This window comes from Lipotes vexillifer, unplaced genomic scaffold (genome assembly GCF_000442215.2).
Source record: "Lipotes vexillifer unplaced genomic scaffold, Lipotes_vexillifer_v1.1 scaffold672, whole genome shotgun sequence".
Classification (NCBI taxonomy): Eukaryota; Metazoa; Chordata; class Mammalia; order Artiodactyla; family Lipotidae; genus Lipotes; species Lipotes vexillifer.
In genome coordinates this window covers 872,215-884,940 of record NW_006787454.1, presented here as the reverse complement: position 1 = coordinate 884,940, position 12,726 = coordinate 872,215, and the positions used below count along the sequence as shown (strand labels likewise).

At 40.2% G+C, this 12,726-nt stretch overlaps 1 protein-coding gene across 3 annotated transcripts in view; it reads right to left on the bottom strand.

The window, feature by feature from the left end:
* The window catches only part of PPP2R5E (protein phosphatase 2 regulatory subunit B'epsilon), a 150,831-nt gene extending 141,713 nt beyond the window's left edge, over positions 1–9,118 (bottom strand). Inside the window, exons 1-2 of one of the 3 annotated variants that reach the window (XM_007460068.1) lie at positions 8,562–9,118; positions 5,981–6,144 (exon numbers count right to left, since the gene is read on the bottom strand). In XM_007460068.1, the coding sequence (XP_007460130.1) occupies positions 5,981–6,137 (157 nt within the window). In that variant the 5' untranslated portion in view covers positions 6,138–6,144; positions 8,562–9,118. The remainder of the gene's footprint in view (positions 1–5,980; positions 6,145–8,561) is intronic. The other 2 variants (XM_007460069.1, XM_007460070.1) reach the window with 2 other exon arrangements.
* Between the last annotated feature and the right edge of the window lie 3,608 nt (positions 9,119–12,726).

Genomic DNA, 12,726 nt, shown 5'->3' with positions numbered 1-12,726 from the left:
GCAATGAACTTTATCCTCCAAAAAAAAAAAAAAAAAAGCACCTACACAGAAACTTTACATATAATTTTAGGAGGTTCTTAGAAACTTGAAGCCCATCCACGATGCACACACCCTATCCCCAATGAGAAATCCATGAACCCTAAGTTAAGAACTAAGCAGTAATTATCACACTCAGATGGGACGGATATGAATGCAAGCTGCTTACCCTACTTTTAAATGATTCACGAATCAGGAACGCTTACTCTCAATTTATTTTGGCCCACATAAGACTTTGTATGGGAATTTTCTCTATGCTACAGAAACAAACTATTAGGAGATATAGATATGTAAAATTCTCACCTAAAAGTGAATGAAATGCCTCTTCACTACAACTAGTATAATCTTTCGCACATGATAACAGTGTCATTTAATACTGGTTTTGCGCAAGATCTTATAATTTCTTCCCCCAAAGAAATATATTACCACATTGCTTCAAAGGCTGCAAAGCTGAATGTTAACACCTATTAACTTACAGATGTTCTTCTGGTTCAAAAGCAAAGCTTACGATTATTTTTTTAAAACCATTCACACATACGCACACACTCACACTACAATTTAGTTGCCTAAGGAATATACATCAATTACAAATGAACTTATTTACAAAACAGAGACAGACTCACAGACATAAAAGGCAAACTTATGGTTACCAAAGAGGAAGACGGGTGGGGGGAGGGGGGATAAAGCAGGAGTTGGGGATTAGCAGACGCAAACTACTATATATAAAATAGATAAACGACAACAAGGTCCTACAAAGAATTATATTCAATATCTTGTAATAAACTATAATGGGAAAGAAAAAAAAAGAACTTACATCGTTAATAAGATACAAACTAGATCAATGGTTCTTAACTTTTTTGATTCAGACACCCCTTTGAGAATTTGAAAAATGCTATGGAATTATCCCACTTAAAAAATGGACAAATTCATACAAAATGTGCATATAATTTCAGCCTGCTCAATGCATTTCAAATTCATTCAAGGGTTTAAGAATGCCTATACCTACAATACAAGCATATTATGACTGGCTGTTTCTGGGAAGGGGAGTTAATTAGGAAAACCGACTTGGGAGGAAGATTTTTCATTATACATCCTTTTGTATCTTTCGGAATTTGAACCATATAACTGTATTATCTATTCAAAAAACGAATAAGTCAAAAAGCACTACGTTAAAAAATGTGGCAGGATACCAATGCAGAAGGTGAAAAACCGCCATGTAAAGATGCTTAAAATAACCAGTCTACTAAATTCAACACATTTGCACACCATTTCTTTGTATTTGGGGGTTGAAAAAGGTTCATGACCTCAAAACTATGCTCTTGTATCATAATTTTCAGAGAAATCTCCAGTTTCAACTTTTTTGCTAGGAAAATACAAAAAGTCAAATAATAATTATTCATATTGTAACTTCTGAAATCCCAGTTAAATGACAGCAGTTAGTAATATATTGAATGTGGTACTGCCGCGTCTCTTGATTTTTATTATCATCCCTATTTGACAGACAAGAAAACCAAGCTTTCCAAAGCTAACTCGCTTGCCCCAGGCAACACAGCTAGTGAGCTAGCCAGGACTCTTGCAGGCAACAAAGCCCGTGTACTTCCTCCCATGCGACACCGCGGCATAACCTATAAGGAAGACAGTGAACACCAAAATCGAGGACATTATTTCTTAGGAGATCATTCGCATTATAAATACAGTTTAGAGCACTAGTCCATTATAAAACTGGGAATTCTATCTGTATGCTCCTTTACACTACACAAAGCAGATAAAGATGAAAAAGACGAATTATCCCATTCAATAATTTTAAAAGCACACAAACTAGTGTTAACTTGGAATTTTTCAAGTCCTTACAAATTGTCACCCTATAAAATAAAAATATAAGCTGAATCATAAGCGTAGAGTTAAAAAAACATCAGAGAATTAGTGTTACAGAAATACGTTACCAATCTAAAGGTTTCAACACCAAGGGGCAAAGAGTTTCCTTCTGCTGAACAGCACCTCCAGCCATCACAGTTTTTGGAATGTTTGATACTGACTGTCCAAACTATGAGCAAAATGCTTTAGAAACATATGATGAATTGTGAGGCTAGCAACAATGATGCCCCTTTCATTATAATCCCATTTTCAAAGAGGTGGTAGCTTTCAAAAACATCTCACTCAAATCTAAACTTATATAATCGTTTAAAGTTAAAACGAGAAGGAAATACGGCGTGGGTAGAAAACATAAACCACCTAACCAGATACAACTACCCCTAGTAGTTATTATTATTATTGCTATTGTTACTAATGTGTGTGTATCTATTTGCCTAAGTGTTTATTTTGTCCTTATTCAGCGACTTACCTAGGTAACTGTCCAAGCTTACTTTATGTCCTGCTGTGCAGGCACCCAGAAAGCATCCAAGTCTTTACTTTCTTATCAAGCACATAAGGCAGTCAACCTCTACTGAATTTCCCTTATCAGGAAAATGAGTAAAAGTCCTTCAAGCTCAAAAACTTAAGGACCTTCTGAAAATATTTTCAGAAGTACTTTATGGAGAAAACTCAAATGTCTACATGTCAAGGTCTATCCTGCAATTTCACAATTGCAGGAAAAGCCAGGTTACTCTGATATATTTACACAAAACTACATGCTAGTGTTGCTGTCTACAGAAAAATAACATCATTGATACAAATTTCAAAAACCCACCTATTAGGAAAAGAGCAAAGGAGATGAAACTTTCTTTCACTTTGTTACAGTTCTGCAAGTGAAGAGACTTTTAAAATGCTAAGAAATAATGACAGTGTTACTTATAAGTCAGTCAAATATTACCATGCATATAATAAGCATTCTTATAAGGCAAATACACAAAACAAGTGATCATTAATGAATACCTAATTTTTGAGCTTTCAAAAATTACATATTAAAAAGATGAGCTACATAATTACTATGTTTACACAATTTCCGTTTTCAAACTCCCCTAAAATTAAAGACCTTAAGGACATGTTTTTTCTTTACTCTTTAAAGCAACCCCCAAAATTCAACTACAGTTTATATTGCACCCCCAAATAAAATTATCTTAAACCTTCCAATTCAGTCAAAACAATTCTATAGAAAATTAAATCAATAACTACCCTTTGGCATGCATATATAATTTATTCTGGTTTTTCCTAAGGAAATGGTAAAAAAAAAAATTCCTTTTATGTTTTCCTTATATTTCATAAACCACCTCCTAAAGTTGTGAGAAGGTACACAAATAAAAGTCAATCCATTGAAGGAAAACAAATGTCATTCAACAAACTCTTTACATTCACTATAATAATCAAGAACAAATACACATTTCTAAAGTCTATACATGATTGTACTTCTCTGTTATTCTACAGATATGGAAATCTAATTTATGGGATGCTTCCCGGAATATTTTCCCAGAACGTGCTTATTACACAGGAATCACTTTTAGTCTGTCTGGAATTTAAGCTTGTGGATGTATCTAGTATTGTATGATCTTGTTGCTCTCCAATGCATCTATGCTGGCAAAACATACAAGTTCACAAAAATCATATTCTTGGAGAGCAGAATTCTTGGAAATTTTACAATACTATCAGACTCCACTTAAAATATGAGAAAAGGATATACAAATGGCCAAAAAGCACATGAAAAGATATTCAATGTCACTAATCACTAGGGAAATGCAAATAAAAATCAAAATGAAATACTACTTCATACACATTATGATGGCTATTATCAAAAAGAAAAAAAAAGGAAAAGAAAATAACAAGTGTCTGTGAGAATGTGGAGAAATTGGAAGAAGCCTTGGGCATTGCTGGTAGGGATGTAAAATGGTACAGCTGCTGTGGAAAACAGTATGGCAATTCCTCAAAAAATATGCTCCAGCAATTCTTCTGGGTATATACCCAAGTGAAAGCAGGGACTCAAAACGATATTTGTACACCCATGTTCTCATAGCAGCATTATTCACAATCACTGAAAGGTGGAAGGAACTCATGTATCCATTGACAGATGGATAAACAATACGTGGCATATATATACATACACACACAGGCACACACGATGGAATATTATTCAGCCTTAAAAAGGAAAGAAATTCTGACACATGCTACAACATGGATGAATCTTGAGGACATTATGCTAAGTGAAATAAGCCAACCACAAAAGAGACAAACATTGTAGGATTCCCCCTACAGGAGATACCTAGAGTAGTCAAATTCACAGAGACAGTAGTGGTTGCAAACAGGTTAGGGGGAGGGGTAATGGGGAGTTAGTCTTTAATGGATACAGAGTTTCAGCTGGGAAAGATGAAAAGTCCTGGAGATGAGTGGTGGTAACAGACATACAACAATGTGAATGTACCTAATGCCATGCTTAATGCACACTTAAAAATAGGTAAAATGGTCAATTTTATGTTATATATATATTACAATTTTTTTTAAATGAGATAAGAAACAGCAAAATATTAAAACATGTGCCAAATTCTTCTCACGCATGCTTCTTTCACTACCCACAAAACCAACACCATGGCTCTGAGTGGTCAGTTAAGTTCTAATTTAAATGTTTACCATGGGACCCAAGAAATTAATATAACAAAGTTTAAATTTGTTCTAACCCTAAGAAAGTTTAAACTGCTTCCTCAGAATAAAGTCCGTTGCCAGATATAGACGCTAATAGCTATTACATGTCTATTTCAGATTAAATAAACTACTAAAGAGTCCAATATACCTCCCAACTTTGTATTTCAAGTACAGTTACTTTTATGCCTAGCGAGTTTTTCCTTCATTTTTTTTCCGAAGCCTCATAAAGACTATTTTCATTTTTACCCGCAAAAACTTTAGTCAAAATTTTCTCCCCACAAACTCATACAAGCTCATCTTCATTAACTGTAGATATATCATCTTTACAATAATAGTATTCATTTCATGTTTACCAATTTCAAGTATAAACATGGAAATCTCATTTATGAATCTTCCTCCCTTAAAAAAAAATGTTCATATGGGAAAAACAGAAGTTTGAAATATCCTAGGCTACATTTTGAGGATCTTTTCTAGTCACACTCCAGTTTTTCTTTTAATACCTTCTGATTTCACAAATTGTTACAGACATAAATGTTCACTAACTAACTAGCAACCAAGTTTTTTTATTTCCCGTGAGACAGTAAAGTGCATTGTATTGTTCACGTCCCCTTTCTCCTCACTCTTAAGTGTTCAGCAGACAAAAATCTACCTTCAACAGTAGATTCTAATAGCTCCATGCTATAAATGCAATGTTCAGATACATTTCAAATAATGCTTGTTCATACACATAAAGCAAATAGATAAAAATTAAAAGGAACAAAAAGTACCCACATACTCAAACAAAAGGTAAAAGGTTTAATTTAGAAAAAAAAGTTCTCATATTAATTCCATAAACAATACGATCATCAAATACTTTTTCTATTTGTACTATCTGAAAACAAAAATGCATGTAATCAATTACTGACCATTTTTTCTCAATTTTAAAAAATGAATTATTTCAAACATCATTTTCTATATGTAAGTTAATGGCACCATCTCCTCTACTAGGTCTACCTCCCGTGATTAAATCTGTACAATTTGTAGTTGTCACTGCATACGATGTATACATCTAAATGTCAACAGAAGACAATAAGAAAAACACAGACCCAGACCTCATAAAGTTTCTGTGGCATTCAGTTTTTCTACTTATCAATGTGAGAGCTTCTCTGATAATAAGTTTATTTTCATTTGTCCATGGCTATTTATATTAAATTGAACCCTTTAAAAGGGGGAGTGGGTGTATCACACACCAATAACTTCCAACATGTCGGAAACCTCCCATCTCTTCAATTTGCAAAACGGAATTTTAACAAATATGGAACTCTACAAAAAAGAAAATTATATACAGATACAAAAAGATCAATTGAAAAGGAATCCATCACCTGGTCATGAGCCTTACCTTTTAGCAGCGGCAGAGGTGTTAACTCAATAGGCTTGCCTTGAGACCTAAACTGTGAGGAACTTTGCGACCTCTTCTGTCTGGCTTTTCTGACGGACTTCCGAGAAAATCCGTCTACTTTATCCACTGATGGAGGAGTAGTTGGTGCTGAGGACATATCCCTACTGAAAAGAAAGAAGTATCATCAACACATTCCCGCGGTAGAAGCATACAAGTGAGTTACTCAAATTCTAAAATTCCCATACACTATTTTTGAAAATGGGAATATGTTTAAAAGAAAGCAAATAAAATCAATTAAGAGCAGTCACATGTTCAATGGGAAAACAGAAAACTTGGTGGAAAATAGAATATAAGTACTATATAAGCAATACTGTAATGCTAATGCATTGTGCTACTCCCACTACGATATGCATTAAAGATGTTCATTTAGGGCTTCCCTGGTGGCGCAGTGGTTGAGAGTCCGCCTGCCGATGCAGGGGACACGGGTTCGTGCCCCGGTCCGGGAGGATCCCACATGTTGCAGAGCGGCTGGGCCCGTGAGCCATGGCCGCTGAGCCTGCGCGTCCGGAGCTTGTGCTCCGCAACGGGAGAGGCCACAACAGTGAGAGGCCCGCGTACCGCAAAAAAACAAACAAAACAAAAAAAAACAAAAAAAGATGTTCATTTATACTTGAACATGTACTCATTTTCTAACTGCACAGCTCTTCTCATCTTGAGATCCAGAAGTAACTGAGGAACTATTCTGCAGCTACAAAATTTCCATCCAAACATTCTCCCAAGATAGTTAATATTATGAATGGGCTCTAGAGTTGAAACTCTTATGATACTTCAAGAATCTACACCACTGTATCACAGCAAGGTGAAATTTACAATTTCTCAACTACCAAGACATGACTTTTAATGCAGTGTGCTGTGTTAGCTATGATAAACTACACCACACCACAAAGGAGGACAAGCTAGGTTACTTTAAACAGAACACATAAAAGGCATAATTAAAATCATTTCAAAGAAGTCTTCTTTTTGAATGAAGCCATCTGAAGTTACTAAAGCTTAATAAACAAAACTATGAGGAAATGATACATCAAAGTTGAAATAAAAACAAATTCACAGCCTACTTAGACAACCAAGTTGAGTTCCGTTGAAGTTCATCATCAAATACTAATTTTCATTCTATCAAACTAATGGAACTGAACAGTTCTTTGGGATTTTTTTTAACATTCTCAAATCATTAAAATGAAGGCTATTTCCTAAAAGTAACAAGGATTAAGCTCAGTTTCATTCACCAGATGCCATCATTTCTATGGCACTGAGGCTCCATGCTCCATGGAAGATTAATGCCAGACTTGAATAGAAATAATGCACACGGGGGAAATGCTGAAGTGCAATTACTCACCTGTTATTCCAATACATAACATAAGTGTTTTTTAACCTCTAAAATAGTTAAGGAGTTTTTTCCTGAATGTGTGAGAATAAAAAGTTACCTGGATTAGCTGGATTCTGACAAAGTAAAAATAACAAAAACATAAACAAAACACAAACAAAACCATATGATGTTGAGGTTTGGAATTTTGAAGTCCTATTTGGTACTCTTTTTTAAAAAAGTTTTTACCAATCTAATTTAGCCTTAAATAAAATGTGATAGATAAAAAGGAACTGCAAACCATGAATGATTACAGAAGAAGTAAGATGACTTAAAAATTCATAATGACTGCATCTGCAAGAAGCTCCACATCACATTTGTATGTTGTAAATTTAGGGGCTGCTTTTCCAATCTGGTATGTGAATTATTTAGACTACATTTAACCCTCACAACACAAGATTTCCATAAATCCTGTTCCTCCTCCACTCTTTCTGTCTCTCCTTTATTCTTTATCTCCCATCTCTAAAGATGATTTACTGGTAGCAAAAAAAAATTTTTTTTAATCATTTGCCCCTTTTGCCCGCGGCCCAGGATAAACGTCAAGGATCTCAACCCTAAAGCGCTGCAGAATTGAACGTGCAGTAGCAGCGGGTCCGTACAAAGCCCGGGGAAACAGGTTTCGCCCTGGGCTAGGACGCCCGAAGCTTTATCATCCTCTAAGCATTGGGCACGGGGCATTTCCAAGGCACAGGATAACCCAAAGGGGGTACTGGGGTGGAGGAGAAAGAGAAAAGGTTGGTCTGTAGGGATGCTCACATACTCCGTTTGCTCCCACCCACCCCACCCCACCCCGTGCCACCCCAAGCCCTGGAGAAGATAAGCTGCTACAGAATCCTTCTCACTACACCAATTCCCCTTTCCTCCCCCCCGCCCCCGTCAGTGGATAAAGGGGGACAAGAATACGCCTCCAATGCCGGAAGGTGGAGAAAAAGGGGGGTGGAGGGCAGAGTGAATGAAAGGCATCATCAGAAGCATTTGCAGGTAAATCAGACAAGTGGGACCGGCGCTCCCTCTCCCGCACCTCACCCCATCGCACCCCTCGCCGGCCCAGGCCAGGCCTTCCCCAGGCCGGTGCCCCGCAGGTTCCCCAGGAGGTCGGGTAGGAGGCAGGAAAGGAGGAAAGGAAGCAGACGAGCCGCGGTGCTGGAGGGACGAAGTTACCTTGAAGCTTCTGGAGAAGAATCCGAAGATGATCTGTGGTTTCGGAGGGGCGGGAGACGGGAGAGAGGGCCGCAGCGGGGGCGGGTGGCGGGACCGGGGCGTGCGGGGGGAGGTCCGGACAGCGGCAGGGAGCCCGGGGCGACGGCTGTCCGGCGCGGCGTCCCTCCGGTTCCGCGGCAGCGGCGCCTCTAGGCCTCACGGCCGGACCTGAACCTCAGAGCTCCGGCGGCGGCGGCGGCCTCACGTTCCTCCCCCGCGGGCCCGTCCCATCAAATCGGCACCGACCCCGCTGCGGCTCCGCCGGTGGCTCCTCGCTCACATTCCCGGCGGGCGGCGCCTCTGCTCGTTGCCCCGGACCCGGCGGCTGCAGCAACGACGAGGGGAGGGGGGAAGGGAGGGAGGAAGACTGGATCTGCAGCGGCAGCAGGAGGAGAAGGAAGAAGAAGGAGCCGCTGGGGCTGGAGCCGCCGCTGCCAGAGCCGCCGTTCGGTGCCCGCGGTGGGTCCCCGTCAATGCCCCTTTCTCTCTCCTATTGTCAATATCACCGGGCAGCTGAGTCCATGGCACACTCGCAACCGAACCTTCTGGCCAGCAGCGCCCGCCTCCAGCGCCCACTCACTGGAGGCTTCAAACGGGAAGCGAGGCCCCATTGGCCGGCGTCCGCCTTCACTCCCTTGTCAGCATGTTCGGCTGAGATCCGATCGGGGATTGGCGGCGGAGGGGCGGAGAAACAGGAGGGTGGGAAGAGAGGAGGCCGAGGATTGGGCTGAGGCGAGAGGGACCCGGATGCAACCGCGATCTCCGGCCGCGCTGCCGCCGCTTCCGCCAGGCGGTCGGGTAGGCTGAAGCGGGCATTCACCGCCGCCGCCAGGCCTGAGAGGAGCACCTTAAACCCGGAGGGGTGCGCGTGACATCAGTGCGATGGGTTTCCGCGCTGTGCGGATCCTCTCGGCGGCGGTCGTCTGCAACCTGAGGATTCCAAGGGCAAGGGTCGGCTAAGGGTGGGGGCGTCCCTGGCCCTTGATTTCGCCCCTTTCAGCGGCGAGGCTGGCCCTTCTGGACTCGAGGAATCCCATTCGGACGGGAACCAGCGCCGCATAGAAAGAAAGAAAGGCAGCCTGTGCGCCGCTGCCTTTGTAGATGGGCCCCTCGCAGCCCGGGGCTGTAAAGCCCCCAGCAGTCGCTCTCCGCTCCACCTTGTGGGAGGCCTGGCACGGAAATCTGAACCCCTGGGGCCCGGCCAAGGGTTGGGTATCGCTTCGAATTCTCTCTCGCCTAGTCTCCTTTTCCCTCAACCTCTGTTTTGAATATCAGCTCCCTGGAGCTCCTGCAAGCCTGGTTGGGGCCAGTTCAGTGTAACTTGTGCAGGTGGGAACGCGGTCTCTACGCTCTGTGATCATTTATTGAGATAACCTCTTGGACCCACCCGCTGTACAGAGCGCAGGGAAACCCAGCTTCAAACTGCGGGAGCTTGGGAGCTCTTCACTGGCAAGTTGGATCCGAAAGAGTTTATGGAGAAGGCTTCACTTAACTCTAGCTAGAACAAGTGATAAAATATTTAGAGATATGTTTGCATCCTTAGTGAGTCCTAGGCCAAGTGGTGCATTTCCAGAGAATATTCTTGAACTCTTGCTCTATTTGAGTGGATTCTACGTATGTCTTTTGAGAGGGTAAAAAAAAAAAAAAAAAAAAAGGAAGGAAAGAAGAAAGAAATTCTTAATGCTTAGTACAAAAAATAACGTTTATAATCCTTCAACCCAGAGATAACTACTGTTAGCATTTTGGTGTACTTCTGTCCAGTATTTTTGTTCTTTAAAATTGTGTATTCCGTTCTGTAGTTTTTCCCCTTCGCATTATATCATGTTTTCTATACAGTTAGGAAATAGAACTATATATAAATAAAACTGGAACATATATACAACTGACAATAACAAAAAAATGCATTGTCATTTCTCTCGTTTGTGTTATTTAGCACTCAAGTGTTGCAAATTTCTATGCACATCCCCAGAAATGGGTCTTGAATGGGTCTTTTATTGTGCCGTTAAAATTTTTTTTAATTCCTGTTTTGAACTGAAATGGGAAACAGGAAAAGATGGTGCTCTTATATGGAAGTAGGCTTCCTTTACTGACTCCAGGTGATTGGTCACTGTATAGATAGTGTCTGTGTTTGCTCTGAAAAGTTCACCTCCCCTAGGGCTTACAAAACTGGCTAGAATACCAGTCTCCTTCCCACCTTCAAGAAACTTACATTTCCACATCTCAGTTTCCCATACCAGTCTTCATGAAAAGTTCAGTGCCCCAGCCATGCAGAACTTGTTTGCTCAATTTCTGATTAAGGGTAAATGCAGAATTCATACCAAGGAAGATTTTAAAGCCAACTCAATTTCCCTTGGCAACAATTGAATTGTCCAAGAGTAGTGCACGTTTGAAATGCTCACAGCTGTTGCTTAGAACATTTCACATTTTGTAGAGTGGGGATTTTGCTTGCAAATTATGAATCTGTAAAGATGATTCATTTCAAAACTCTTTCACTTTCTGTAAAATGGCTAACTGAAATGAGTAGGTCTTTTTAAATGGAAACATCCTTGCCTATGTGAGAGATTTTTTCCTTGGACCAATAGTTTCTAAAGGAGGTCCATGCAATGCATCCCAGGGGTATGTATATTCCAGGAAGAATGCAAGTCAGTCCATTTGGGATGCAGGAGAAGAAAATATGAGGACATCTATTTATGCTTAGTTCTAATCAAAAAAGAAAACTAATATTTTATATACATAATGAGGGACCCAGCCCATGGAATGGTCTCTTGGCCCATAACATCGTAGGAGATGTCCTCAAGGAAAAGTGGGAGTTACCCATTTCCAGGGGTTGGCAGTGGTGGTCCCACCCAGTCAGTCCTTGTCAACATGTAATGACATTGTGGTTTGCTAGGTTAAGTGGACTTACTGATTATAGTATCTAGGTTTAATTAAACTAACCCATAGAAAATAGGCAAGTTAGTTTACCAGAGTCCTTTGCAAAGAAACCACAGGAAAACAAGCAAATGGTGGAACTGACACTTCTCCCAGTATCAGGTTTTTTGACAACACATTTCAAAATTAACGATCCAATAAATCCAACCAAATTTTGGCTTAAAAAATATCAAATTCATCAAGATTATTTGAATGTGGATTTATATCCACTGTCATTAACAATGAACTTCATCCTGAGCATATATTATAGTTGAGTTATAAGCTAATGATGATATATACTTTACAAATAAATATACATATATTTGGTTAAGAATTGCTCCCAAAAACTACACTGATCGGAATGAATGATCAAAAAACTTTGGAGACTGCTACTCTAGATAATACAAAAAGAAATACATTATAGCCATCTGGGAAGCCATTATCAAGTGACAAAACACTGTCCATTGCTATCAGATGAAAGCATTCACTTCCCAGACATCAAGGCTGAGCTTATCATGAACCTACTGGCAGACTGGCCATGTGATGAGACTGGAAGACGTAGTAGACTATCAAATGGTAGCTGACTGGTGAACTAAAGAAGGGATAAGATAATAAGCAGCAGTATCATCAAAACAATCATCAACCAGTATAGGAGGAAAAGACCTATGCTGATAAGACGACATCATCAGAGGTAGACTAGCCCAATTTGTGAGTGCGGGTGGAGGGTACATTAAACTGGTTGTGAGCTGAGAGGGAAGAATAATTAAAAAGCCTGAGACAAGAGCTGCTCTCTTAGGAAAAACAATGAAAGATTACATACACAGCTAGTGTAGACAAGGGACTTTGGTGTTATATTTCTTCGAGCCACATTTATCTACACAGGTAACACCCTCAGCAGCGACATGTTCTTGGGTCACAATTTAAAGAGTACAGTTGCATTTTCAGCTGTGCCTCAAAAGTCATAGGTCATGCATGGCTTTCCATGTGATTAATGTGTATAATTATAGCTTGAGATTTAAAATGTTTAGGTGCTCCAGTTCCATTCCTAGCAGTGAGAAATCCTCGGTCACTAGTGGATCAAGGCAGGAACAGGGACCCTATGTCACTGATGGGGAAGGAAAATGGACCAAAAAAAAAAAAAGTGGGGGGAAGGAGAAAGCCAGCTTCAAGTGCACTTTATTTCACATAGGATAAAACACAAAATAGTGCACCACAA